General features: G+C 39.4%; 1 protein-coding gene across 1 annotated transcript in view; it reads right to left on the reverse strand.

The window, feature by feature from the left end:
• Window positions 1–251: 251 nt before the first annotated feature.
• Window positions 252–27,732, reverse strand: part of ARMC9 (armadillo repeat containing 9) — a 54,415-nt gene continuing 26,934 nt past the window's right edge. The window contains exons 11-26 of the mRNA XM_088525489.1: window positions 27,239–27,273; window positions 26,147–26,258; window positions 24,635–24,727; window positions 23,591–23,681; window positions 22,689–22,812; window positions 21,415–21,554; window positions 20,447–20,523; window positions 19,466–19,540; window positions 18,305–18,395; window positions 16,879–16,937; window positions 13,687–13,791; window positions 12,825–12,940; window positions 10,157–10,278; window positions 7,298–7,430; window positions 3,117–3,289; window positions 252–493 (exon numbers count right to left, since the gene is read on the reverse strand). Coding sequence (XP_088381615.1) covers window positions 471–493; window positions 3,117–3,289; window positions 7,298–7,430; window positions 10,157–10,278; window positions 12,825–12,940; window positions 13,687–13,791; window positions 16,879–16,937; window positions 18,305–18,395; window positions 19,466–19,540; window positions 20,447–20,523; window positions 21,415–21,554; window positions 22,689–22,812; window positions 23,591–23,681; window positions 24,635–24,727; window positions 26,147–26,258; window positions 27,239–27,273 — 1,569 coding nt within the window. The 3' untranslated portion in view covers window positions 252–470. The remainder of the gene's footprint in view (window positions 494–3,116; window positions 3,290–7,297; window positions 7,431–10,156; window positions 10,279–12,824; window positions 12,941–13,686; window positions 13,792–16,878; window positions 16,938–18,304; window positions 18,396–19,465; window positions 19,541–20,446; window positions 20,524–21,414; window positions 21,555–22,688; window positions 22,813–23,590; window positions 23,682–24,634; window positions 24,728–26,146; window positions 26,259–27,238; window positions 27,274–27,732) is intronic.

A 27,732-nucleotide genomic window follows, 5' to 3' on the forward strand; every position in this document is an offset into this window, starting at 1 on the left:
TCCCCCAGTTCATTCACAAGAGAATAGATTTTTTTTAAAAAAGTGACAGGCTAGGTTCAGCAAGCAATATGTAAACAAGACAGTTGCTCAGCCAGGCTTCTATGCTGAGCACTACAGACCATCTCCAAGGGCTGTTTACTCTGAGTAGAAGGCAGAGAACAAGGGGCAGCAATGTCTCTTAGGAGTGGGCAATCGGAGACACTGGGAGCACATTCATCTATCATACCTGTCCCGGGCTGCTGCTGAATTGCAACAAACTTGAATTGTAACAAGGCCCTTGTGTTAACCAGGTACAGAGATGACAAAAGATGCATCCCATCAGATAATTCCCGAATCGCTGTGCGAGGCGTGCACATGCAATATTAATAACCCACTCTCTTCTCAAGTAGGTCGCCAGTAAAGGTCATTACAGGAAGCTGGCTCTGTCCTTCAGCAACGTGACAGGTGATTCTTGAGGAAAGCAACTGTTCTCACTTCCTGTAGGACTGGCTGCCTGCAGAAGAGAAGCAAGAAAGAGCCTGTCAGCCAAAAGCAGGATTTATTACAAGACAGGAGCTGCCTGAGGGAAACATTTGTTCGACCTGTACAGTGACACAAACAACATGAAGAACATGCACAAAGGCACCTTAGCCAGTGACATTGCAGCTTAAAAAGGCAGAATGTACTTAGGGCAACCACTTGTGAGCAGACACTTAAAGAACTTCTGGAGGAGCAGGGAGACGTAAGAGCACAGTGTCACAGACTAAATTCTTCTTTTTTCCTGGTAGGGATTTTTGTATTAGACTAGCAACATCATGTCCTAGATGGAACTTCATATGCTGCACATGCAACTTGACCATGCCCAGGTGGAGACTGGAAAAGACGCAGAATAAGGTGCTGCGCAGATTTAATCATTCATCCGTGCCCACAAGTGGCACATAGTGCAGAGCTAAAATAAAGTCTAGATTTGGAGCCTAACCTGTGTTCTAGCCTCACTATCACGTGTCATCCCTGTACCGACTAGGAAGCAAAAGCAGAAGGAAACCTGGGAATGATGAATTTTCTTCTCAGAGCTCGGTTTTGCTTTAAGGTGCAGCTTTACCGCTCGGTGGACAACAGCGGGCTACATCTCCAGCAGGAATCTGGCCCCAGGCAGGCGTGCAGCAGTCACGGCGAGTACCTGTGTTTCCTCTGCATTCCTAAGGCATTCACACTGCCAAGAGGAGCAGTCCAGCTAGTTCAACTGGGTTTACATAAAAGCAGCAACGTGTTTCTAGAAAATACACCTTCAATATTAAAAGCAAGCTAAAAAATGTCTCTCTGAAAGAAGTGATCCCATCTCATCATATCCAATAGCAATAAAAATTTGCACTTTTCCAGAAATACCAAGAAATTCACAAGTTAAAACCAGTATTGCAGAAAGACAGTCTCAGTCTCTTTTGATATGCAAAGGGCTAAATACTTATGCAACAGGCAAATGGCAGGGAGGAACTGTTAAGTCCTCCTGATTGCTGGTATCTGGGCCTCCCATACAACTTCAGACTCATCTACAAATGTCTGCTATAAAAATAAGGGAATAGGATCTGTCTAAAGAAAGAGATGTGAGCACACAGCTTTACTAGGGAAACATTTGATGCCTTCAGATGCCTTCCTGTCCAAACGACAGCTAGGAATTAACTTTGAGTTAATGTGAGTTAGGTTTGGACTGAAGTGTTTTAAAACCCTTTCTAGTTGTTTAAAAATCAGGTCCTTAACACCTACCTCTCTTTTTTATTTTTTATTTTTCCCAGCCATAAAAACCTGTGCAACACGCTGCAAGCAAGAGAGTAACTAACAGGTTACAGCAGACAACAACCTATGATACACAGAAGCAGAGTGTATGAAAGATGATTTCTTTGTAAATTAATTTCTTTGCTAAATTTTAGCAGCAAGATAAGAGTTAAACAGCTAACAGTTGATTGCCAAAACCAAGTCTGTCTCATGGAAACCATGACAGCTAGGAAAGTTACCTGGAAACCCAATGGAAAACTATGGAGAAAAACTGAAAGGACGCATAATAGAATGTGATACCTACTGTATATTCAACTTTAGGATGCACAGGTACAACAAAGATAGAGGTACCTTGTAAGACAAACCCTATTTAATAAAAGTCAAAATTAAGAAAGCACAAGAGTCTGGACCAACAGAGAAACTCAACTGATCACAAAATTTGATCACACTCTGTTTCATTGTAATTTCAAGATAAAGTACATTATACACTGTGCCAGTGCAAAAGAAACTTATTCCAGATTCCTACAAGAACATGCCTGGGTCTCATCTCTGACATGCAAGAAAATAAAGCTGTACTGGAGAATCTAACATACGTGGACAAGAGTTCTTGTGTGCACACACACTGTGCTTGTTTCCATTCTTCAGCAGAGCTTCTCCTTTTTAATGGTCTAGCACTTTTGTAAAGGAAGTGAAACCGAGAGCAGGGACACACTCTTGGCTGTTACCACCTCAATCAGTCAGGAGAGAACAGCACTGCCATCACAAGGAACAGAAAGCACCAGTGTCAGAGGTAAAACACGGGGCATGGGCAGCAGTGCTGGAGCTGAAAGAGTTGGCAGTGTTACCTAGCGCAGGACTGCTCAAGCAAGAACTCCTTATGTCAGAAACTGCCTTAGCCACCAGGACACTCCCTTCTGCTGCCTCACCTATGCTCCCAAAATGAAACCACCCTAAGTGCACCTGTGTGGAATAACGGTGAGTGAACACCACAGACAAAAGACCTAGGAAGCTCTCTCCAGCTCTGCTGCTGATTTACTATGTTGTTTTAATTCCATGGGATTCATTTTTCCCATTGGTAAAAGGGAGACTAATGGTATGCACATACTTCACAAATTTCTTAGGAAGGTTTCTCCACCCAGACACAGGAAAAAGTTTGTCTCTAAATTTTCTACACGACTGGGTGGAAGTAGGAGCAATGCACTCGGCAGGATATAACTGCACGGTCATGCATCCTGCAGATGACAAGTACAATGTCATACACTGCTGGCACACTTGCAGCACGCAACTTAATTCCCAGAGAGCTATTACAAAGCTCTGTCCTTTCCCACATGAAGCACTGACAAGTAGAACAGTTGCTTTTCACTTACTCTGTCTGCTCCTCATGGATGATCCCGAAGAACTGGAGCGGCTCATTTCTTGGGGTCCAGACTGAGAGAACTGAGGGGCAATGGGGGGGATCTTTCCCTTTCTCGGGCTGGCACTCTGTGCTTCAGGAGTGCGAGGGATCTTAGGTTTGCTAGTAAAAGCTGAGGAAAACTCACTGTAGGAAGAAAGAGACAGAAGGAGTTAGCAAGCATGGATAAAAATGAATGCATATTAAATCTACAACCAAGTGAACTGGCAGCACCTCTTTGGACCACAGGGCCAGTTAAGTCCCATGCAACTGCAGACACATGATTAAGAGATGCTTAGTCTGTTTTCTACTGTATTTATTACATACAGATATTATCATCACACTGGTCTGAGGTGCAAAAGAAGCATGTATACATGCAACAGGTTAGGAATCAGACGTCCTTTTAGGACACAAAAACTATTATTTCCCTTGGATACAAGTCACAATTCTATCAGACACAGACACACTCTCTGGCCCTAGTACAGAGATTTGTACAACTTCCAGGGCTGTTGTGAAAAGAGCAAAAAGCTGTAATGACATCTAGGAAATAAGTTCCCTGGGCACATAGGTCCCTTGCTCATACTGAGAGCTTAAAACAGCTGCTCTTATTTTACAATCTGCCCAGGCTACAGGAATATCATTCTTTTAGGTTTAGTTCATGATTGTGTGAGGACTCCCCTTTCCTACCCTTAGCATCAATACATTCTTTCCAAGGCACAGAAACTGGAGTCTACCAAGAAATAGTAAGTCTCTAAAGGAAAATCTCTTAAAAGGAAACAAAAGTAGAAGCAAGGGAGGATCCAAAAAGGTGCCATCTAAAGATAGGCAATAAAAATGTTAGTTGGAAGGTCTCTGTTATTTGCTCCATCAAAAGAAGCCTTTGTGACTGGCAGAAAGTGTGATTAGGAGGATTTTCGAGACATTTAATCTCCCCTCCTTTCCCCGGGAATGCTGCTGAGCCAGCGCTGCTCAGCCATCCCATAGCCCTGCTTCTCTTCTTGGCAAGATATGACAGCAAACATTTCTTTTATATTTTAAATAACATTAATTGTCTGTATTTTGCATTTGTATATGCTAGCTATTAAGGACACAGACCTGCTAAATGGTCTGCTCAGGGCCATCTCTGCAGCCTTCTGCCTATCTCTAAGCATTGCTCTTTTTATCATTTAAAAGGCTACCTGGCAGATAGCAGCCAAAAAAAGCCCTAAGAAAACAAGATTAAAATGTAAGACTGGTTAACTAAAACCCCAAGCCTCAGATCACCTGCTTTTTAGGCTCACAGAATAGATATAAGTATCTCTCTCCATAGAATTGTTTAATGATTACTGTTTATCATTTTATTTATTTGGGTGCAAGCGCTGGGTTTTCAATACACTAGTCCTCTACACGGCAACTGTATGTAGCCAGCAGCCATACAGCAATCTTTCAGCCACAAATGAGCTTCCCCTCATTTGGTAATAAGTAACAAAACCCTGGATCTTTATTTCCATTCATGAATAAATGTTTTCATAGCACAAACAATCTTCACTGTGTTTCACTATAGCAACCTACACAGCCAGACTATAAGCCCTTTGGAGACAAAGTAAAGTAACAGAATGAGAATCATGGTGCTTCGGGAGCCTGGGGGACCCCACAACGGCTCTGTAGGGCAGCAACGCAGGCTCACGTCTTTGTAAGTCTCCAGGAAAGTATTAGGTGAAATAAGCAGGCATCAAGCACTGTAGAACAATCTGTTGTTTCTCTGACAAGGATGTAGAGTAGAAAAGAAATTAATCCTCAGAATAACTTAGAAAAGTGCTATTTAATACCCTTATCTTGACTAGATGAAGAAAGAAGGAGAAAAAAAAATCTATTATGGGAAAATGATTGGCAGTATTTGGTAAGAGAGTCATTTATGACAAGGTGTGCTAACTGCAGAACAAGCACAATAAACCCAACACACACAGTACGCACGTCGCACGGTGCTATGCAGAAACCTACCCTTGCACTGAGAAGAAACCAAGCTGCATACTTAGAAAGAAGGAAAACAATAGGCTCCTAAAAAGCCCGTAACAGACTGCCACTGGGATCTGAAAAACCAGCCAAGAGATGTGACAAGACAATGAAAAATAAATGCTTTCTCAGCCAGGCACGAGTGCAAACTCAGAAATCCATCCTTGCTCAGCTATGAAGCACAACAGGTCTGTATTCGTACATGATCCGAGGGCAGCAGGCAATGGCAACGCAGGGCAGCTGTCAGCCTGGCACGCGGCAGCTAAAACTAATATTTGTTCCTATGGAAATAAAACAACTGTAAAAGACCTGCCACTACTAGAGCCTCATTCTTCTCTCAGAGTGATTTAGTGTAAATGCAGTTTCCCTGAACTTTGAGCAGTTCGTACTGCTCAAGCAAGAGGGGAAACAGGAGCAGTGACCCCTGTAGCACCACAAGCCACCTCTCCCTTCCTCATTCATACCTCTGCTAGGAAGGAGACCTCTTACAGTAGGTGAAACTATGATCAAAGTAAGGATTTATTCACTGTTTGTTTTGCAAACAAATTAAAGTATGCTCCAAGAATGAAAGAACAACGAAAAGGCAGGTCTAGGAATTGCAAAACCAGCATATGAACAAAACACCCTTGACACAGAAAACCCTGTGTTCTGCTTGGACCGTGAATGGCCACATTCCTGTATCGGTAACTTGAGGCTGCTTTTGTAAAAAGAAATTGCTGTACACATGGTAAGGAAGCATGCAATGAAAGAATAGAATCCCCTTCTGCAGGACACTGCATCCAGGCCTTCAGTTAGAAACCCACCTATGAGTGAGATCTAGATACTCAGTTAGATGTACACTGGGGAGCAGATTGCAGGATTTTTTGGTGGTGGTGTTTTTTGAAGAGAAACGGATGATGACTGTAGAGAAGCAAAACCTCTCCCTAAGATGGGGGACCAGGTCTTGCCTATCAATGATCTCCTATATGTCAAAGCCAAAGGCTGAAAAAAACAAAAACAAAAACCTTTAAAAAAATCGCCTATACAGTTCTGATGGTCTGTCTCTATTTGTAGTATGTGCTTTGCTGCTATTATTACAGACTACAGGGAAGTCAAACCAGTAATGCTTCTTTTGGGATAGATTACTAAGCAGCTCAGCTGCTTACCAGGGATAATTTGTAGATAATTTATCAGAATTCACAATGGAAACAGTACAATCCAGAAATCAAAAAAAAAAGGTCACTTGTGAGCCAAAACCAAAGCTCTAAGCAGACAGTCCAGTTTTCAGAAGTGCTAGAGCTTTCACTGACATTAATAACTAGGCACTTCTGAAAAATCAGATCCATAAAGCGTTGGTAAAACCTTTCCTGTAACACATCTCCACCCATTCTGTGTTTTACTTCTGGAATGTACTTGCTTTTAAAATTTCTCTACAGTCACTGCTTAAAACTTAGCCCAATCTAATTAGCTATAGGAAAAAGCTGTTAACGTCTCACAAATACATGAGGGCCTTGAAAAACTTTGGTTTGATTCCTAATGGATTCTTAGTTCTCATCCAAGATATAACATCATAATCCTATATATGACAAAACCCTGACAGAGGGCTCACAGTATGAATGGGTCTTCCTTTAACAAAATAAAACAATATAAATTTTAAGAAACAGTTGAAATCCAGGGCTAGGAGAACTCCTGAAACTACCTCCCTCACTGTACCTGCCAGGGGATGAATCAGGGCCTCGGGTGAACAGTGCTTACTCAGCATATGCAAACACTCTGAATTCACTTAAATGTTTAAGCTCTCTTCCTTCTGCAAGTTTATTCCTGGCCTCTTTCTATGGCTCTACCTTTCTTTATTGATACATATTTTCCATGAGGTACAGTATAGTCCATCATCTAAAAAAGTAATAAGGAAGTTTTACATGCAGAAGTTGGTATGGGGAAACATGTGATCTTCATTAATACTGTCTTACTTGAGGTTTCTCCCATTCTGGAACAGATGTTTAGAAATTGAACATCTGCCACTGGCACAGCTAAGGGTATTTTGTTTGGCAAGCACCATCAGAGCTGTCTCACAGACTGCATCATACATCAACTGACTTCACAGGTTGTCTTTGCATGGAATTAGCTGGTAAGTCCTCTCAGACTGCTCTTGTTCTCTTACATACTCATCTGGACAAATCATACCTATTAGACAGCCCATTTACTTTCTCTTGGGTGAACTCAGCAGATCGGGAAGACAAGATGTTGTCCACAGCTGGGGTGCGTTGGTCCATTCCATGGCCTGAGGAGAATACCTTAGATGACTCCATTTCAATTGCTATTTAAAGAAGAAACACAATTCAGTGAGAAGTTGTTTTTACAATATTTTAGAAACACAGTCAAGTCACAGCTCCTGCTGCAAGACAGAAACCCTTAGACAAGGGCAGGCTATTGAGTCACTGTGGCAAAGTGAGCTACTGCTCACCAGCTGAGCCAAGTTAACTGCACGTGCACGTCCTTCCAACCCCTCACAGCCGAAAAGTAAACTACACTTGACCCATTTTCAAAGCAGTTACACTTTGCATTTGCAACGGGTTAGCAGCAGGCAAATCATCATCTAACATATATCAGCCAATGCCTGACATCTCATTAAATTCAAAGGAATGCAACCACTGGCAGTCCTCTGTACATAACCCTAGTAACAGGGCAACAGGCAATCAATGGGGACAAAAAAACAGGACTATTTTACAGCAATTATATTCCCCTGAAGCACAATTATTTTTACATCTTTCTGGTTTGCACTGTTCACTGCAGTATCTAGGAAAGCATTAGGAGAGAAAGTGCAAAGAAGCTTTGAATAATAATGTTTTTAAGGATTATAGTCTCAAGAACTTATTTTACACTGTTTTAAAACCAAACCTTTACAATTCAAGATTTACAAAAAAAAAAAATCTCTTTCAGAAAAGAGGGACAATCCAAACAGTCAATTCAATTACCATTATACAGAATCAAAATCCTGCCACTGAATTGAACAGCCATGGGATTCAGCACTGCAAGACTGTCTCTCCTCCTCTTGTGCATTTTTAAATCTCAAAAAGTAAGCAGAAAAAGACAAGGGAGCACATATTTCACTGGCTACTTGCAAAAGCCTGAAACAAACTTCTGACAGCCCCTTCAAGAACTTAGCAGTATTTTATAGCCTGGATAAGTGCAAGGAAGAATTGCCACAGCCACACACAAAAATTACCTGTCTTTTTGCATATATAAACCCAAGATTTTTCTACAGGAAGATAAAGTGTAATCTAGTTGTCTTAACATTCATCTTCATATAATCTTGACTGAAAATAGCTAAGAAACAGTGTTTTAGATGGGCCTACAATAAAGTTCTGAAAATACACAAACATCAAAGTTGGCAGCAATTTCCTCAGTACGAAGGCATCAAACTGATTTTCCTCTTCAAACATGAAGAACAACATTTACTGTTGTGACTTACTCAGGTTCCTCATTTAAACCTCCCCCCAAATCTGTATGAGCAAACTGCCAGACAGCACCCGCAGCGCAGGGCAGGCTCAGCAGCACGGAGGAGCTGACGGAGGTGAGCGAATGCACTTCTCAGGAAAGGTACTGTACAGCATGCTGGGCTCCTGGGGCTGCACAACACCTGAGAAACACCAGTAATTTGTTCTCCTAATTGGCATCCAAAGGAGGGTTTTATCCTAAAGTATGTTTAAAACAGCAAATAGCTGTGGCCTTGATATCTGCAGTACTTAATCTTCTTTACAAAGTACAAACACGTGGAATACCTTTTTTATTATTCTTATCCTTGTGTGTAACCAAACTGTTAATCAGCATAGTTTTGACTGGGTTGCAGCTTCTGGAGTTCTGGGCTGCTGCCTCTGTCCAGCTAATCTCCCTGTAGCTCTCCTGTGTGAAGTGAGGCTGGGAGATAGCAGGAGAGCTCCCATTCCTGCACGGCAGCGAGAATGCAGAATGCAAGTGCACATCTTGAGCAAGACCTTCATCTGCTTCTCTCATAAGCCCTTTGTTTAGCATTATATTTATCAGCTCGAGGCATTATACAGGCAGATTCCTGCAAGACTCAGTTACTTTTCTCAGAATCCTTTTCATTTCCTCTAGGAAATTTAAAAAAAGGGAGATAGAGAAAAAAGTATGCTCTCTCTTCATTGCTTCAAAGCATATTTCTCAGTAAAGTCAAGTCATGCCTTGTCTGAACTTATTAAAAATTCTGCGCCTGATACACTGGAAGACCCTTTATCCAAGACCGCAGACCATCTTGCCTTAAACCCCTAATTGGAAATGTTAATGAATCCCTGCAAGCAGGTTGAAGTTCCCACAGCAAAAGTCGATCAGTGGTTATCAGGAGCTTGCAATAAAATATTTCCGAAGCCTATAACCTTTTAAACTACATCCCGTTTCCCAAACCCAGCTGAGTTTGCACTAATTTTAGTTTCTGTTGCAAGAGCAGAATCTTTAGCAGCATTACCCACAATGTAGCTACACAGCACAGAGCCTCCCATCCTCCACAGCCTTGTATGGTTTGACTGTAGCTGCTCCACTGAGGATATAACTGCAGCTGCCCTCAACTTTAATAGAGAGGTCTAGCCAACAGAGCCTGCAGGTGCCAGTGGACAGTGATTCATTTAGATCCAAACAAGGGTATATTTGATGGAGTAAGTAGCCTTGCCTGTTGGGAAGTGCACTGTCTCTTGGCTGCAGTTCTTCTCGTAGGCAGAGGATATCGCCACGTGAAAGAAAATACACTTTGCACATAGGAAGCCCTGGGTGTGATCCTTGACCCTTCCGCAGGAAGATGGAGTGAAACAAGTGAGATCATGGATTTCTGCAGACCACATGGTCCCTCCTGCAGCCTTTCACTGCGCTCAAGGCAAAAGGGCACAAGGCATCCCAAGGACTTGCAGGCTGCCCCAGGCTAAGCATGGGGAGGGCCACAATTTACAAGCCTGCAACCCACATGCTTTGCCCCAAATGCCTGCCCCACTCAGGACAATACAATTAACAGCAGCATTCACATAATATCCTTACATGAGGAGGAAACGCAGAGATCTGAAATACTGGACCTGCTCCCGCTACGAGTGGGAAGACGATCACTTGGCAAGTACTGGAGTTTTTCATCCCTATGGCAAGAAATGTCATCGTTTTCTGGCCTAGAGGAGAAAGGAGAATGCAGGGCATTGAAATTTTAGAGACTAAAACACTGCATGAGAGTTACCTTTAATTGCCTGTAACGTTGTGGAAGAATTTAAAACTTTTCTTTTCTTTTTTCTTTTAATACTGTAAACTAGCATTAAGGTCATAATTTAAGTGCATGACTGTAGCTCTCCCAAACCAGCTGATGTTAGACATATTTGAAACCAACATGTTTTCCTACATCAATAAAGAGCCAGGGAAAGGAAACCATAACTCCTTGCAGCCTGGAGACACAACAACCATCAGGACACTTGAAAAAAAGACTGCAGTGGTGGGCCTGAAAAAGCTCCGATACTCTGTGTTAGCAAGGATGTAAGATTTATTCTTATATATTACGAGGATTCTACTTTGCAGAGAGCAACATGCAACACAGACTTAGAATAAAAAGTAGATCTGTTGACTTCCCCTGTGAGCTAGATCATTGAGAAAAAACAAACAAACAAACAAACAAAAAGAAGGAATAGGATAAAGATAGTTTAGGAATAGGCAACAACACACAAGGGAAGCAAGAGAGGTGTGAAAAGTGTGCAAGAAAATGTTGGCTGACCCAGAAGATTTCCCTGGCTATTCATGCCCAGTGGCGGGATAAGGTAACTAGACTCTAGTTCCAGTTAGAAAGGATGCAGTCCAGGGAGGCAGTTAATGATTTCACAGCTAAATCAGTTTCTAAGGGAGCAGCAAGAGGAATATTAAGTAGTTCAATCCCACTTAACTGGGCTTAGGTACTGTGCCTTAGGGGCGCACGACAAGAAAGCAGCTTACGTAGCAAGACAATTCACCTGAAGTAACTAGAATGCAAAAATAACTGAAAAAATGAAATAATTAGAAACTTGTCTTCAGTAGGGAGTCATAAATAAATTATTATAGAATAGCTGCTACATGTGCACTAGCTATTTTGTATTAATTTGTGATTACTTTTAGTCAGCTAGAAAAAAATCCTTCCCCTCTTTTGAAGTATGAGCTAACAACTTATAAAAGGTCCAATATATTATCTCCACTAACTGATCGTCCCCTCTTCCATCCTGTTCAAGGTCCTTTCCAACCATAATGATTCTAGGATTCTATGTCTATGTATGCAATATATGGAATATATTGCATCAAATCTCTCATGAAGAATTTGAAATTACAATCACTGCAAACAAGTTCTTTTTTCCACAGTTTTAGTGCGATTTAACTATTCAGCTTAATACACAACTTTAGCTAATTCAGATCAACTGTTCTTGGTTGTCCTTAGGGAGACAAGAGGGTAAAAAAACTGATGGTTTTCATACTATTTGATCTGATGCAAACACCAGCTATTTAAATTATTTAAAATATGACATACATACAGTTCAGATTTTGCTTTCAAATCAAATCGGGTAAGAGTTAGTCACTTTTATTGTCTTCCTCTTGCAAGAGTTACTAATAGAGTATTTCCTCATTTTAGCAAATGAAATCTAACTACAATCAGAATGGTATAAAAGCCATCGGAGCTTGTCCTTTTCTATTGTAAAATCTAGTTCAAGAATGTCTTTGCCCATTTGCTGCAATTTCCTTGCACAAAAAGGCTAATTAGGTAGAATTTCACTATAAAACGCAAATTTCTCAGGGTGCTATTTTGTGCTTCCCGGCTAAAACACTGAAGGACCAAACAGTCACACCAGTTCTACATCTGAGCAAAGCATGGAAAAATAAATTTTCATATATTTTCACTATGTTAGATTTCTGCTGACCATTTTTCCTCTCTCCAGCACCCATAATGAGGCAACCCGTAAAGACTGCGTAAACACCAACAAACTAATGCTTGGACACAAAGCTACCAGAATCAGTATGAATCCAAAGCTGTTTTTAATTTGTATCCTGCAGTGACATGAAACTGTCCTGTAGAGGCAAGAGCTGCACAGCTGTTGATAAGAAGATGCAAGATTTGACTTGACACAGAACCAGGTAATCCCTGGATTCTGCTAAGAAAACACACTACCTGAGTAGATGGCAGCAAGAAGAAACATTATCTAATTACCTCTAGAGCCAAGTGTCACAGACCCTCCTGCCAGAATATTTTTATTTTTTCCCCCTCTCCTTCCAAAAGCAGAAATTGAATACATGAGGATTCTTGTCTTTCCCACTATATTTTTAAATCGTTTCCTCATGTTTGGGTAGCAAATATCCTTAGAGAAATATATTTGCTTATAAAATGGAAGATCCTAGGTATTTTACATAGTGCATGCAATTCACCTGTAGAGTATACCATAGAAGGAAAGGATTATGAATGCAAAGGATATCATGCAAGTTTATCAAACAGATCAATAAACATTTAGTCAGTTATTCCAAGTACGCAACCTCGTCCAGTAGACTCTGCTTAAATGACTCCTCCTTTTATTTTTTCAAAGTGATCTGTAAAGAATGACAATAGCAAGATGCACTTTCAAGTATAGACATTTTATTTATCAGGCACTGAATTACCGTGTTTTAATCTTAAGGTGTTTTTTAAAAATCCAATTTTGCCTCATTTGTTCAGACTTACATTGGGTACACAGTTCTGTGAAAACTTGGCGTTACAGGTCTCTGCAGGGGCTCATCTATACTCTGTTGGACACCTGGGAACATCTTCTTCTTGTTTTTTGGAGTATGAGTCATTATCTAATGGAAATGGAGCAAAGGGGGGGAAAAAAAGAGGAAGAAGTCAAGAAACAAGTAACTGGAGTCACTGAGAAAAGTATATAGGATAGAAACACTGCTTCAGAAACCAAATTGTGTCCCAGTCGCTGAACAAAAAGTCCTTGGAATCACTGCAGGCTCTATGATGACTTCTAAGGTCAAGGTTCTAGCATCATCTAGCCAGACCTGGGCACCCTGGGCTCCAGAAGGCAACTGAGCACATTTCCCTCCCACTAGTCACACATACTAGATGGAACACAGGCCAACTTTATGCCTTTTTTTTTTTTTTTTTTTTTTTTTTTACTTAATGCTTGAAGTAAGATACACAGTGCTTGATCTGGCATAAAGACTGAAGGAACAGTTAACTGTTATTATTTTTGTCAAAATAATATCAAACCAGCAGACTGTTCTGGCATTAACTTGCTCAGGTCTTTGCTTTGTGTGCCTGCAGCAGCACGGATTTACCACTAGAACCCTAAGGCTGCCTTTGGCTTATTATTAAGCTATGACCTGCCCACTTCCCATAAAGGGGTAAAGGTTCCTCTCTCAAAGTTACTTCTTTTGGACAGCAGCTAATACCTCACATTATGAGGGATTTGGACTTCTATGCATGTAGAGCCTGGTATTTCAAGTAACAAACTCAAGAGGCAGAATTCTTAAAACTACTGAAATTAAACAGTTAATCCAGAAAAGTAATTTATTTCAGGATTCTAAAGACTAGTACTCACTCCCAAGTACTCAGTTGTCAGCAGTTTCTCTCCTGCAAGCTCTCCCAGTTGAGGCTGTAAAACCTCATCCTTGTCCAGATCAGCCTCCATGGTGTCATGGTCCTCCTGAAACAGCAACACATCTCAGCTATTTGAGCTCAGGCCCCAGAGACTTTTTTGCTTCAAATTTAGTTCTTTTTAGTAGTCACTTAGATGATATGCACTTTCCAGATAAATGACTGTTAACACTACATACATAACCAGTGATGTACAAGCTTTTCAGGCAAAAAAAAAAATAGTAGAGACCTAGAAACTCACTTAAATACAACCAGAAACTAGAGACACTCAAGCAAAAGAAAATAACCAATCTCTCTACAAATTTGCTAAAAAAATCACAGTTGGTATTTGAAAGTTGCTCTCCTTTCCAACCACAGATAATTATTTGTTGTTTGCCCTAATAAAGGCTCAGGAGGAGCCTTGCTCCTCCACACAGGTCTCCTGCCCCCTCTGCCTGACTTCTTACACACAGGGATGCACTGTTGCTGGGCGTGGAGGAACTGCTGCTTGAGGGCAACACAAAACAGCCAAACATCAACCTTCTCTTTCATCCAAGTATCTATGTGCCTGATGTATTTAATTTGTCTTCACAGATGCTTTGTCCACCCCAGGTTGCACCTCAACCAATATTTCAGTTGACACCTGCATTTTGTGACACAGCGAATGTACAGCTGGTTCCTGCAGAAATCCTCTCCCTGCCAAGCGTGCTCCCTGGCATTATTTAACGTATCAGGGAACGGTGTCCCCAAGGTGTCCCTCCTCCTGCTTGTCAGACATGTCATCGTTCCCCTGATTCCCTAACACAATGGCGCCCTGTTCGCCACCGCCCACGGGCTGCAGACGATGTTGGCAGCCAAGGGCTTTAACGGCTTCATGTCCCCCAAGCCTGCGATTAAGCTCTCTTTCCTTTAATGTACTTTTTCACTAAAGCGGGTTTTCACTCTGGAGCGTGCAGATTTTATTGCCAGGTGCCAAGTGACAGATGGATCAGAGGGTATCTGAGAAACAGTCACCGTACTCTTATCTATAAATCTCAAGTTCGTAACGAAACTTCTGAGTTAGAGCTATGGTACCACATATTTACTGCCACAGCTTGCTTATAGAGACAGGCCAAGTAAAGTAAAAATGTAAAGATTAAATATTGAAGACAAATTAAGCTAGTATTTAAAAGACCAGTGAAGAGAGCATGCAGCACCAGGAAATGCACACTATGACTGCCGGACAGTGGCCACACACCCAACCTGGATAATGCGACCCAGATGGTAAATATCCTTGTAGCCAGCACAGCACAAGCTCTATGATAAGCTACTTAAAAGTTCAGCAGACAAATCCTAAGCCAATTTCCTTCCAAATAACTGTACCCATGTAGAGGCTTATCATGCTGTTAAATGCCCTGGTGTCGCACATTAGTGAATCCTAAACTTCTGCGTATATGATGATCTCTTAAAAAGCCCAGATTTATCATCCAGCAGGCTCAACTGCATCTTGGCAAGAAGTGTTCAGGAGAAAGTAGTCATTACCACATGATCTGTTCAAAGCCAGGGGAGAACTCAACAATTACAAACTAAACACAGATAAAAGCAAAACACAGAAAAGGTAATAGCATCAAGATGGGGAATCTCTGAATGCTTTGGAAGCAATAAGAACTGGAGTAAAAACAGCAAACTAAGAGCCTGGACAAAAGCTTTTTTGTTGTTGCTTAGCTGTAAATGTATAAATATCGGTAGTAAATTGATTCGTACTAAGTTATAAGATGGCAGTCTGAATGCACATTACTGAATTGCCAATATAAGGATATATTCTGAAATACATTGTTTGTGGTAATTTTTAAAACTTACATCAACCCAAGACTTGTGATAAAATTTTCCAAAACCTTCACTTGCCAGATGACAACATGAGATGTTACCACAGAACATCATCAACAAACAATAACTCACAGCATTTCCAAAATACAGAGGGCCTCAAGCACTGAGACAGTGAGTCCACAAATCTCTGGTTATTTAAGACAACACTGAGAGTTTTACATATCATTCTGCTACCATTCTGTTTATTTATTGTATTTTGTAACTGGGGGATTCAGGGACAAGGTCTCTATTAACAGAATAGGACTATAATTCCCACCAACAATTATAGCATTTAGAACTTGCTCTAACTAATATTATACTAGAAGCAAATATTCTGAAACTTGCCTCCTGAGACTAGTTGTTCTTCCTTTTAATATAATGGCAAAGCTAAGGTAAAACTGAAATCAGCCATTTCTATGCTTCAATTATCCACTGCTACTCGACTCAAAAATAGCAATGAGCGAAGAAATCTGTTATAATCACATGATAGGTTAGTGGTAAAAATTTATTTTAAACTGGTTTGACCTAGACCGTTGGCTGGGATTTTGAGCAGCTGCAATTGCCTAGTGGACATGACTGAATGAGAGAATTAACCTCCCTTCTGTTCTCAACAACAGCAAAATTAGTCAGTGCTCAGCACTATCACACAATGCAATGCCAAGCCCACTTTTGAAAGATTTTCTTAACTTTTATATTTCACAACAGATCAAAGTTGAGTTCAAAGTATCTTTCAAATAGATATACAGAGATCAAGACAAAATATCATCTCTTTGCACCAACACAATGCATTGGACACACAAAGCCTTGGAACATCAGTTCGTAAAGAGTATTAAGCAGGATAATTATTGCACCGTAAACATGGAAAACTGCTCATTCAGCAAGTGCAAAACTGCTCAGGCCTCTGCTAGGCAAAGGCTGGAACTGGCAAGGTACTAAGCTCCATGATAACCGAGAGCACACCACACTTTTTACAACTGGGATATGTTAACAAAAATTAGAATAAATTATTTCATCTATATTGCAAAGTGCTACTACTATAGTAGAGCACAGATGACTATTAAAACAGTAGCTGGCTTATAGGATAAAGGTAGCGAAAGTAGACAACACACTTGCTGAGCTTTAAGTTTCCTTCTTTCCTTCGTTCAGGTCAAAAACTCATTTGCTGAGTTTTCTCCCTTGCTATAAGCTTGGCTTTCAGTACATACATGATCTCCAGGAATTTTTGTAATTTAATATTGTTTTGTATATTGTTATTTTCAGTCTAGAATGTTAAAGCATTTAATAAAAGGTGCTAGTAAGCATTTGTACTTACTTCTTCATCCTCTTCCTCCTCTTCATCATCAGACACAATACTATCATTTAATGGCTCTTCTAGAAATAAGCAAAACAAAACCACATAAGAGCACATCTCAGACTTAACATAAATTGCAGTTACTGTCCCTCCTGCAATACCATGATTTAGTTTCTTACATAGACATGCCATTATTTTCAAGACAAAGATTGCAATTATTTGCTCCTAGAAAGCGTTCTAGACATCACTGAAGTCAATTCATATTCAAGGAAAAGCCAGAAACACTCTGGAATGGCTCTTTTCTCATAAAACCCAGTATGAATTCACACTGCATTTACCAGCAAGACGAATGTTCGTCTGTTGTTCCAACTATATTTTAATAAGAGATAATTACTTCACCCTACAAGCACCTTGTTATCAAACTGTTTACAAGTAAAAAGGTAGTACTCATATGAAATACTTTAATTTTTGTGTAATAAGGCAGAAACATCAATAAGCAGTTAAAGAAAAAACATCATAACTTTGATAGCAATGACGACATTGATGAACTGATTTTCCTAGAAGCAAACCCTGGAGGCTATACCAGAAACTCAACTATTACTCACTACACAAACACACCCTTTTGAAAAGCCATTCTCATTGGCAGAAGAGGGATTTTATATCCTCATAAACTTAGAATGTAGATGTTGCACAGGGATAATATGGTGCTTTAATATTTTATTTGTTCTTTTGCATGCTAGGATTATAAGATGCATCTTCTAGGATTATAAAATGCATCTTCTGCTGTCTCCAAAGTAAAAGAAAGCAGTCAAACTTGTTCTATTCTTGTTGTTCAAAAGGATTTAATCTGAATTCACTTATTTTTTGTTATTCACATTTGTTCTCTCTTTCTTCATCCTTCCTTTTACCCAGAGAGAATAGAATATACAAGAAATATTAACACTTCCTCATAGTTTTTCGGTATTGCCAAGCTATCACCAAGGCCTTGGGGCCCATCAATGTATTTTCTGAAAGGGACAGTCTCTGTCCTCTATTTAAGGTAGCCATCTCAGATAACGGAGCTGCACTCCTCCACAGAGGAAGAGATGAGAAGAGATGGATCCAGTCCCCCATTTTTTTTTCAGTTGACACCATTCTCACTACTGTGAAGCCAACGGCATAAAAGACACAGCCACAGTCATGCTGCTCACGGCCCCAAAGCTTTCTTTAGGTTTGAGACTTTGCAGCCTTTTATTTCTTTATAGCTGTAACAAAAAAGGACATTTTAAAATACATCTAAATACATTTGACATTCAAATCCTAACATTTGCTATTTGCCCTCTCTCAGACTTGCACACTATTGTCATTCTTTGTTCTTTGAGAATTACAATGCCAAATAAAAACATGAGCCTTCTTATGGCTTTTGTGAAAGATTTACAGCTTAGATAGCGGCATCTGTTCCTCTGACCTGAATTGAGCTGTTTGATAATAAATTCAATCTGTCGAATCATCTCTGCATTTCCTTCCTTGATAAAGCAGCGCAGGATTTCTTCCATTCCCTGGAGATAGTGGAAAACATGGCTAGATTAGTATTTCACGTGACTACAATAATTTTTTCATTCTGTTAACTAAAATAATATTATTTTGTTTGGGGGGGGTATAAGGAAAAAAACATAAACCAACCAACCAAACAAAAAAAAACACATATCATGAAACAAATCACTGTGTCCAGCTCTAAGAATTCTATTTTGTCCATACATTTTCCAAAAACAAAAGAAATATGTGGTCTCTATTGCTTATAGTTTTAAACACTGAAGTAACCATAACAAGCAGCAAATTCTTCTGAACTCAATACAAAATTGATAACAAAAATGTCAAATTTGTGTTCAGAGAGAACTGTGCAAGGTTCAAAGAAGGTAAGTAAAATTTAGGATCAGCTTTGATCTTCTCCTAAACGCCCTTTCTTCCTTGTGGCTTCTTGTAAGCTTGATGTAGTGCCTTTAATCATTTATCTAGACATCCAATTCCCTATATCCAATTTTGTGAGGTAAAAAAATATGGCAGCAATTGAGTCTGCATATATCTACAGATTAGTCCTTTAAATAAAACGATATACTTCAAAACTAGAAGTCAAAAACACATTTGCTACTATTAGACTAACTTTCATAGAGGTCAGTTCTTAGTTCTGAGATGACTCTCCTGCTACTGCCCTCTTAAACAAAATAAATGCAACAAGAAGAACTTTTACCTTTAGAAGACTATTCACTGATGCAGACAGGAAAAAGGTTCAGGAAAAAGTAACAGAAAGATGAAATTATCTTCAAGAGTATATCCTGTTCCTGAACTGCTAGATGGACTTTTCTACTCTAAAATAACACCTTCAATTTGAAATCTAGAAAAAAATCCCTCACACTGCTGGGGCTTTCTGAGTGAATATATGGCAATTATGGCAAAAACCTTTGAGTAAATTCACACCTGCTTGTGTATCAAAGGTGGGTTGCCTCCTGTGGATTCCCTTTCTGAAGGTCCATGGCTCTCCAGCCTGCTGCCTGCCACTCACTTGGTACCCACCCGTAGGCCATTTCTGGCACATGTTGATCCTTTTATTAGGCAAGGCAGTATCTCTTACCATTGCTCTGGCTTCTTCTCGGACAGAAGGGATAGCAAGGATGCTATACAGTGCTCCATTCACATATGGTTGTATCTAGGAGGAAGGAATATTTGCCCGTAGTCAGACCACTAAGAACTCTCACATATTTATCGATGATAAGCAAAGGTTAGGCGTGAAAAAGCAAAGCTATTGAATCATGCTCACAGAACTGCACTTGCAAAAATTCCCACCTGGGAAGCAGTGAACTTTTAGGTTGCACATACACTGCAGTATGGTTGATCTAAATTTGAACCCCCATGTGCTGATTATCCCTTCCCCCCTTTCGGAGAATATATTTTTGCAAATCCATCTTGCCAAAAAGGTAAAAATGTGGGTGAAAATGTAGTATAAAATTCTGACAGGGCGATACAAGAAAAAGGAAAGGACAAAGAAATGTGTTAACAGGAACTCAAAATAGACTCCAACCACTGTAAGCTTAGGTGATATGCTGAAAAAGCAGTAGGTAGAAACAAATTATCAATTTTAGCATTCTCCAGGGTTGTTTTAATTTAATGGCTTAGATGCGAGTCCACTGCTTTCTTATAATGCTTAAACCTACTAGAAGATTTCCTTCTTTGTATCTGATGTTTTACGTAACGGCATGCACTACACATTGTTCATCTAATGAACTTAGATTTGAGAGTATTTAATATAAGGTGACATTTAAATAGCATTCAAATCTGCAATTAAGAATATACATGGATTGCTTGATGACTATGCGGAAGTCATTCACTTGCAATTACCAATGCATGTACAGACAGACATAATTATGCCTAACAAGGTCAGTGTCCAACTATATTACACTGTGCATTTTAGAAAATTTTCAAATAACCTTATTAAATGGGTCTCTAACAAGGGAAATGAAACCAATTTACTTTCATTTCTTACTTTCTTGTTTTTTCTTTATTTATTAATTTTTCTTTCCACCTCTTCCTTGACCAAAGTTTACTGTACACATACCTCATGATTCTCATGGCCAAGAAGGTCAGAGAGAACTTTGAGCACACGGCTTGCAATCTTTGCACACATTTTCTTTCCTGTAAAAGGAGAAATGTGTGTTGGGAAAAAAAAAAAGAGAAAGAGACAAGAACAAGCTTCTTTTTCATTTCTTAAAATCTGTCCTAAATATAATTAATTTAGAAGGAACAATGCTGTTCCTTGTCCCTGCCAAATGCTGTTCAGCATACCTCTGCTGAAATCAATCGATCTACTCTGGATTTATACAGATATAACCTTGGCCAGGATGCAATAAAAATCTAATAAAAGTAAACAAAGACATTACTTTAATTATGCCAAGCAGTTACTTATTCATCCTTGACTTGTTTTCCTTTTTAAAAGGAAATTTCTTTAAGCTTCTTTGGAGCATAGGCAAGACTATTACTTTCTTGGGGAGAATCTCTTCATTGTAAAAGCAGTGTTGTATGCAAGTTGTTTCATTCGCCTAGGCAAAGCTTACGCTCCTTGCCATTACTGTTTAATTGAGTTCTGAATTTATTTTCTAAAGCATATCTCTTATAGAAGTATGCATACCATATCCTTTGAAAAGTGGGCCTAGGATACAGGAATAACTATGTACGATTCAAAAAAAAAAAAAAAATCCCAAAGCCAACCAAACCACCCACCCCCCAAAAAACAAACAACAAAAATACCCACAATTCTTGAGAGATCCAAAATTAATGGAGGACTCCATTAACATTTGGTTAAGCTAACCTCCATAGTTCGGGATTCTTGGGCAAGAATCTGCACAAAAGCACTGGTTATGCCACTCAAATATCACTGGATATGTGGATCCCTGCTACTAAATACAGGCACTTAAAAGAATTCAATAAAATTAAAAAAAAAAAAAAAGAAAAGAAGAAAGAAAAAAGGATTTGAAATTTTCCCTATCTGCTTCCTGGAATAAGATTAAAACTTGAAATGCAAGACACCTGCACTCCTCAGACAAAGATTCATGAGCAAGGCAACAGAATACTCCAGTGTGTAATCAGAGAGGCAATCAGTATCTGTTAGAACATCAACCAGCCAGAAAATGAGCCCATCTCTGATCATGGCAGACTGCAGTGCACGCCTAGGATTTAAAAAAGACAAATAGATTTAGAACACATACATAGCTACTACGAGTACATTCATCCCTGCTTAATCATCTGCTATGCATAAGTCTGCAAACAAACTACCTCTTTTGGACTAATCAATTAAACTAGTGAACTAATAAAGACCAAAGAAATGAAAGATGTAGATTTTGCAGGGGGATATTCTGTGTTTTTTGGGAGCAATTCTTTTTAAGACCTACAAGTTGGGGTAAGTTTCTTCTTTTTGCCTAAAACTGCATTGTCAATTGCTTTCAAATTGTTAAAAGAAAGCCAGCCACATGTAACAATTCCATGGAACAATTTAATTATTCTCAACAGTAAAAAAGTGCTATAGGAGAAACAAATTAGTTCTTTGCTTAAATCCATTTGCACTTTCCTCTAGAGAGTCTCACATAAAAAAAAAAAAAAGCCAACAACAGCAACAACAACAAAAAAACACATCTTCTAGTCTTAGTTTAGAAGAAGAAGATAGAAAATGACAGGAGCTAAACACGTATATCCTCCTTCTTACACTCTTAACTATTGAGGACTGAATGTTCCTTTTGGGTACTATGAAAACAGAAGTCCAGATCAAATTTATCTGACAAGTGAGGGAAACATCAGGTCCTTTACTGCTTTTCCATGATGTTTCACCACCTAAGTCAGACTGCCAATGCAAACAGAAGAAACAAAACAGCCCATACATACACAGCTTCAGAAAAGAAAATCAACAGGATGAGGATGAAATCCATAAAAAATACATACAGAATAGATAATGAAAGCCCTACATATGGGAACTTAAGTCAGTTCTTTTTTCTCTTTTTTTTTTCTTTTTGGTGGGATCTTCAGAATTTTCTGTGTAAGATTTTCACTTTGGTTGCTCAGTTAAGGAATATGTATAAAGGCAGGAGATGCATGTTTACTTGAGTATTGACAGCTGTTAGGAAGTTAGATTAATTCAATCAGCAAAACTGAGATCTCCTCCAAAATAAGTGACACGGCTTTCATCAGTCATAGGAGGTTCTGATGATTATTGTAGGAAAATCGAGTGCTCTTCTTTCCTCCCTGAACAGAGCCTAACTAGCCTGCATTTCCTCTCCTGCTGTCACCACTGCCTGCTGGGCTTTCATCACCTGAGGCTGAATTTCTGCAGAGCCCCCAGAACATTCTCCCGTGTAAGGGAATCCTTGTCTTCCGCTTTCAGTCTCTCCTCCAGTACTCGCAGCAGCTTTGGATTCTGAGAAAGGTAGAGACGACCTGGTGCAAAAAGCGATGAAAGAACAGATGCTGAGATATCAGCCCATGACAGAAAAGCTCCTTCACCTTGGAAAAGCAAGCTGGATTGGCCTCAGTTTCTTCCTCACAAGCCACAGTCTTGTACCAAAACCGAAATCTGCCCAAATGAGTGGTCTAAAAGCTGCATTCAGTCCAGCCACTTGGAGCACGAGGTCCCCACTTGCCAAGTTCGTACCTCTGCTTGTAGCAGACGGAATCCACCAGCTCACTTTCAGTGCATGCTTTCTAATCTACTGCAGAGCTCTGTATATCTAGCAGAAGCACAGAGAGGTCCAAAGAGCTCAGGAAAGGTAGCTGTCCCACTGTGATTGACTGAATGTCAATGCGATTCAGGTTCCTACCAAAAGTGAGTTCCTTCAGAAGCACCAACCTGAGGCTAACATTTGAGAGAGGCTGCCCTTCCCTATGCCCCCCTGCCTTTTTCTTCTTTCAAGCATCACTTCACTCACAACCCTCATGAAAAGATTGAAGACTATATTAAAGGTACCACCTGTGTAAACTCCTACACAGATCCCAAATTATGCAAAGACAGAAATGGTGAATACACAGGGCCAAAATGAAACATTTCTAGTTACTGAAAAATGGTTTTGAATGCATGGGACCAAAGCCAGGGAGTCTCAAGAAAAGACTCTAAATTTCCATATGCAGTGATGTGCACATGTAAAGTGCATATGAGCTAGCACTATACGAAAGAAAGTACCACCCCTTATGCAGCTGATCTAATCTTTCATAAAGTTACCTTCTGCCAGTGAAGCAAAAGCATTAATGAGCCTTGCCATATATTGTCTGACTACCTCACTCTTCGAATGCAATAATTTGAAGACATTTCTCTGAAAAAGAAAGCAAACATTTTTAAAAAAATCTTCACTAAGCCGGAAAATTCAAGCTTTTTTCTATACCGATTTAAAAACTTCAGCAAATTTCCACAGCAAACATTAGAATTATACTGCATATTTATATCTTTAAAAATGTCAGTATCATTTAAAAAACATCCAGTTTCTTATGAGGGTGGAAGGGAAGATAGAAAATGAACAAATAAGCAAATTGCAGCTGCTTGGCTCAGTCTGTTAAAGCACCATTAAGCTCCTTGGCACAAGATGAGCATTATAACAAACCAGCATCATTAAAGAGGAAATGTAAAACTTATCATATTGAAGTTCATCAATAAAATTAACATTTTCATAAACAAAACATGACCAAAACGTGACCTGAATAGGGATTCTTTTGCTCAGTGACTAAGAGTGTGGAAAAGCAGCACAGTAACTTCCCAAGATGACCACACTTCAAGTTACTTTTAACCTAGGTTTACTTCTTGTGGTACTTTTACATGACTTCCCTCCTATATGGAAATTTACAGGCAGGAAAAACAGATTAATCCTTCAAAGTTTCCATTGCAATGACAGTGGGAGCCACAACATAGTAGACTAACTGCTTCAAACAACCAGGAAACTCAACTATGTAGAAAATTAAGCACTGTGAGTGCAAATGTTGCACTTCTATTGGCAATAGTATTGGATTATCAATGGCTGAAGCCTGTATGAAATCTGTACGCCTACGAGGCCTGTACAGACCAGCCACGAGAATCTAAACTGACAATTCTCATAATGCAAAGCGTTTCTTATCATGCTACAAGACTGGGATGCATTAATTCAACACATTGCATGATTTTGGCACTATTTTTTTCTTTCCTCTCCAGAGGACAATACAAGTTTCTGATCAGCACCTCACAGAAACAAATGAACAGTATTGTATACAACCTGGAGGAAAAGTTCTTTCTGCTGACCTGACAATTGCTGTGGCAATCCAGGAGGTCATTACTGATGTACGCTTGCAGGACAGTGTCTCTCTGTTCTCCAGGATATGATGTTGTCAAGCGCTGAAATAAATAAAAACACAAATAAACCAGTTACTCATAAATGAACAGTATTGAGCATTGACAACCACTGAAAGATTTTAAAAGCTAAGATATCACAGTGGAGAACTAATCCTTTTCTCATGGGGATAAAGCATTCAACCTCACCAGTCCAAGAGAATGAGATGAAGTGAGTTGACTAGAACTTGGCTTAGTGATCCATTACAAAACTGTTAATCAGGAGCTGTCAGTGTCCATAGAAGATGGATCCAACATAACTTCCCATAAAGTTAAACAGCTACAGAAATAGAACAGGTTAGGATGCTCTGTTTTGCCTTTATATAAAACCTTGCTGCAAAACTGTGCAGAGTTCTGGTTAGCATAGCTTAAAAAAATGGTGTAGTGGAATTGGAGAAGGTGAACAGAAAAGTAACTGAATTATCAAGAAGATGGAGCAGTTGCTATAAAAAAATACAACTTCGTTTTGGAAAAAAAGAAGGCTGAAGGGAACACAACCAAAAAATCTACAAAAATGAGGAATTGCTGACCAAAACACCAAAACGCTCAGTTAAACTCAATTAAACCAGCACGCAATTAAACCAGTAAGAAAATTGTTTAAAACAGTTTTTTTTTAAATATATCTAATAGGCAGCAACTTTCTAAAATTTGATGTCACAGGAAGTGGTGGAGGCAGATAGTACTAGCAGATTCAAAAATGAACAAACTCATGGCCAAGAGGCGCTTAAAAAGGATCCTAGAAGGACTACAGAAGGATATATCCCCAAGCACTCTAATCTATTGGTTCTAGATGGTGGGAGAGAACAAAGGGAACGGACTGCAGAAAGCAGCAAGGAATTCATGTTCTTTCTCAAAGATCTGAGACAGAGTAATGGGCTATAAGGACTGCTGGTTTGATCCAGCAGATGTTTTGTATGTAAAAATGGACACTGAAGCTTGATCAGAATTTCACTATTATTACCATCCATGTCCATTACTTAGATCCCATCGGCTTCCTTTATCAACAGGAAAATGTTCAGTTCCTGTATTCATTTTCTGTTTTTCCCAAATAACATTATGTTATTTGAGCCAAACCAAATGTAGGCTCTTTTAGACTATCTTGATTATAAAGGAAAAACGGTGATTAGTTAGGCACCTCTTTGATAGGCACTTCTTATACGAATACTTCATATGCATTTCCTCAGTCATTTCCACTGAAGATCTCAGTACCTCCCTCTGGCTTACATCACACAGAGGGGAAAGAGAGCTACTGCCTGAGCTTTCTTAACCTCAGGAGCCCAGCAAACTTCACTGACAGAGAGAAGCTGCCTATAACACTACTGACCACTCACCAGAAAAACCACCTTGTCAATAACATAGATTCTAGTTCAGGACTGCTCCAGAAGGAACTCAATTCTTTACTTCTGTGGAGGCCATCTCACTTACCCAGCGCAAGGCCTGTAGTAAGAAGGCCTTGAGACGATCATTCCCCATAATCAAATCTTTCTTCAGCTTCTCATAATCCAGAGAGGGCAACAATGGCACATCCTGCATCTTTCTGCAATGCAAATAGGAAAGAGATGTGTCAAAACTCATGCTCCTCTTATTCAAAGGTCGCTGATATTACTGAAGAGGGAAGAACCAAAATGATTCTTTCTTCAAGAAAAGAACTTCCCTACATTTTTTTTTTACATCTTTGTAACTTCTAATACCTTCACCAAGTTAGAGTAACAGGACTTGAAATAACTTCTTAAATTTGGACCTATTTTTTGACCTTGGATGCACCCCATTTGTCATCATAATTTTCTGACACTAAACTGTGAAAATTATCCATAGATGATCCACCTTTTTAGTGGCATAGAAAACCATCAGTGCAATGACACCCTTCTTCGCCCTTGGCAGACCACAAGGATATGAGCACAGCAGCTTGTGGTTCTCAGCTAATAGTCATATACAAATATACATTAGATACAGTAACGTTATCCAGCCACTTTGAAAAACAAATTTTAATTTTAAAAGCTGTAAGTGATGAAATTGTCCCTTTATTTATCTTGTAAAAAAATGGAAGGATCAAGGAATTTTTTTTTTTTTAAGTCAACAATCTTTCCCCAGATATACAAACTCTGTTCTATCTTACAGACCAAAAATTACTAAATCAGTGAAAGATGAACTTTAGGGCACACGAAAGTTCAGTTTACCAATTCCTCCTTTTCCTGAATTTGTGAGAAGCAAACACGTTACAACAATAGGACTTCACTGTGCGGAAATGGTAAAGCAAATACAGCAGCCAAGTCACAGGTGCGGAACAGCAGATTTACCGTATTAGTAACATCCTGCTGAAGTTAGGGTGTTACCAAACCTGCCCAGAAGAATACAGACCAAACAGCATTTGCACAGTACATTCACTGAGAGCAGAGGAAAACCACAGCATACAGTGAAGGAGTGATCCCCATTTCCAGACAACCGGCAATGCACTTGGATTTGCTCTTTCCTTCCACACGCTACCATAAAAAAAGCAGCTCAGCAAGAAACACTTACGCTGGGGCTAAAGATGCTCTTAACATTGTAGAAGCCTGGATCACAAAAAGAAAGAAAAGAGAAATCACAGCAGATTAGCCCAAATTTTCACACCAACAGTGTCATTAATGAGGTTCAGAGTCAACTCTCTCCCTGAAATCCTGCAGTTGTTTTGCTACAAAAACCGCATTGCGAATTAGAAACTTCCATCCTTTTCCTTTCTTTTCCCTATATGTACGTATATTATGTATTATTTATATATATACTTATATTATATGTATTTTTATATATATACTTATATATTTTATATATACATACATATAAAACTATAAATACATAATTATAAGGCTATCTACTCTAGTATAGACAAAAATTACAAGGAACAGCCTATCATTTCTCAGTGATTCTGCCTAGGATTAGTTCAACTTAAACCTCAATATTTCCTGCCTGTTGCACTGTGACAAGTAACGTAGACAAGCACCAATGTTGCACAAGTCAGAACTTACAAATATCAA

This window comes from Tinamus guttatus, unplaced genomic scaffold, assembly GCF_059628265.1.
Source record: "Tinamus guttatus ecotype Peru unplaced genomic scaffold, ASM5962826v1 Tinamus_guttatus_pri_ptg000227l, whole genome shotgun sequence".
NCBI classification, from domain to species: Eukaryota; Metazoa; Chordata; class Aves; order Tinamiformes; family Tinamidae; genus Tinamus; species Tinamus guttatus.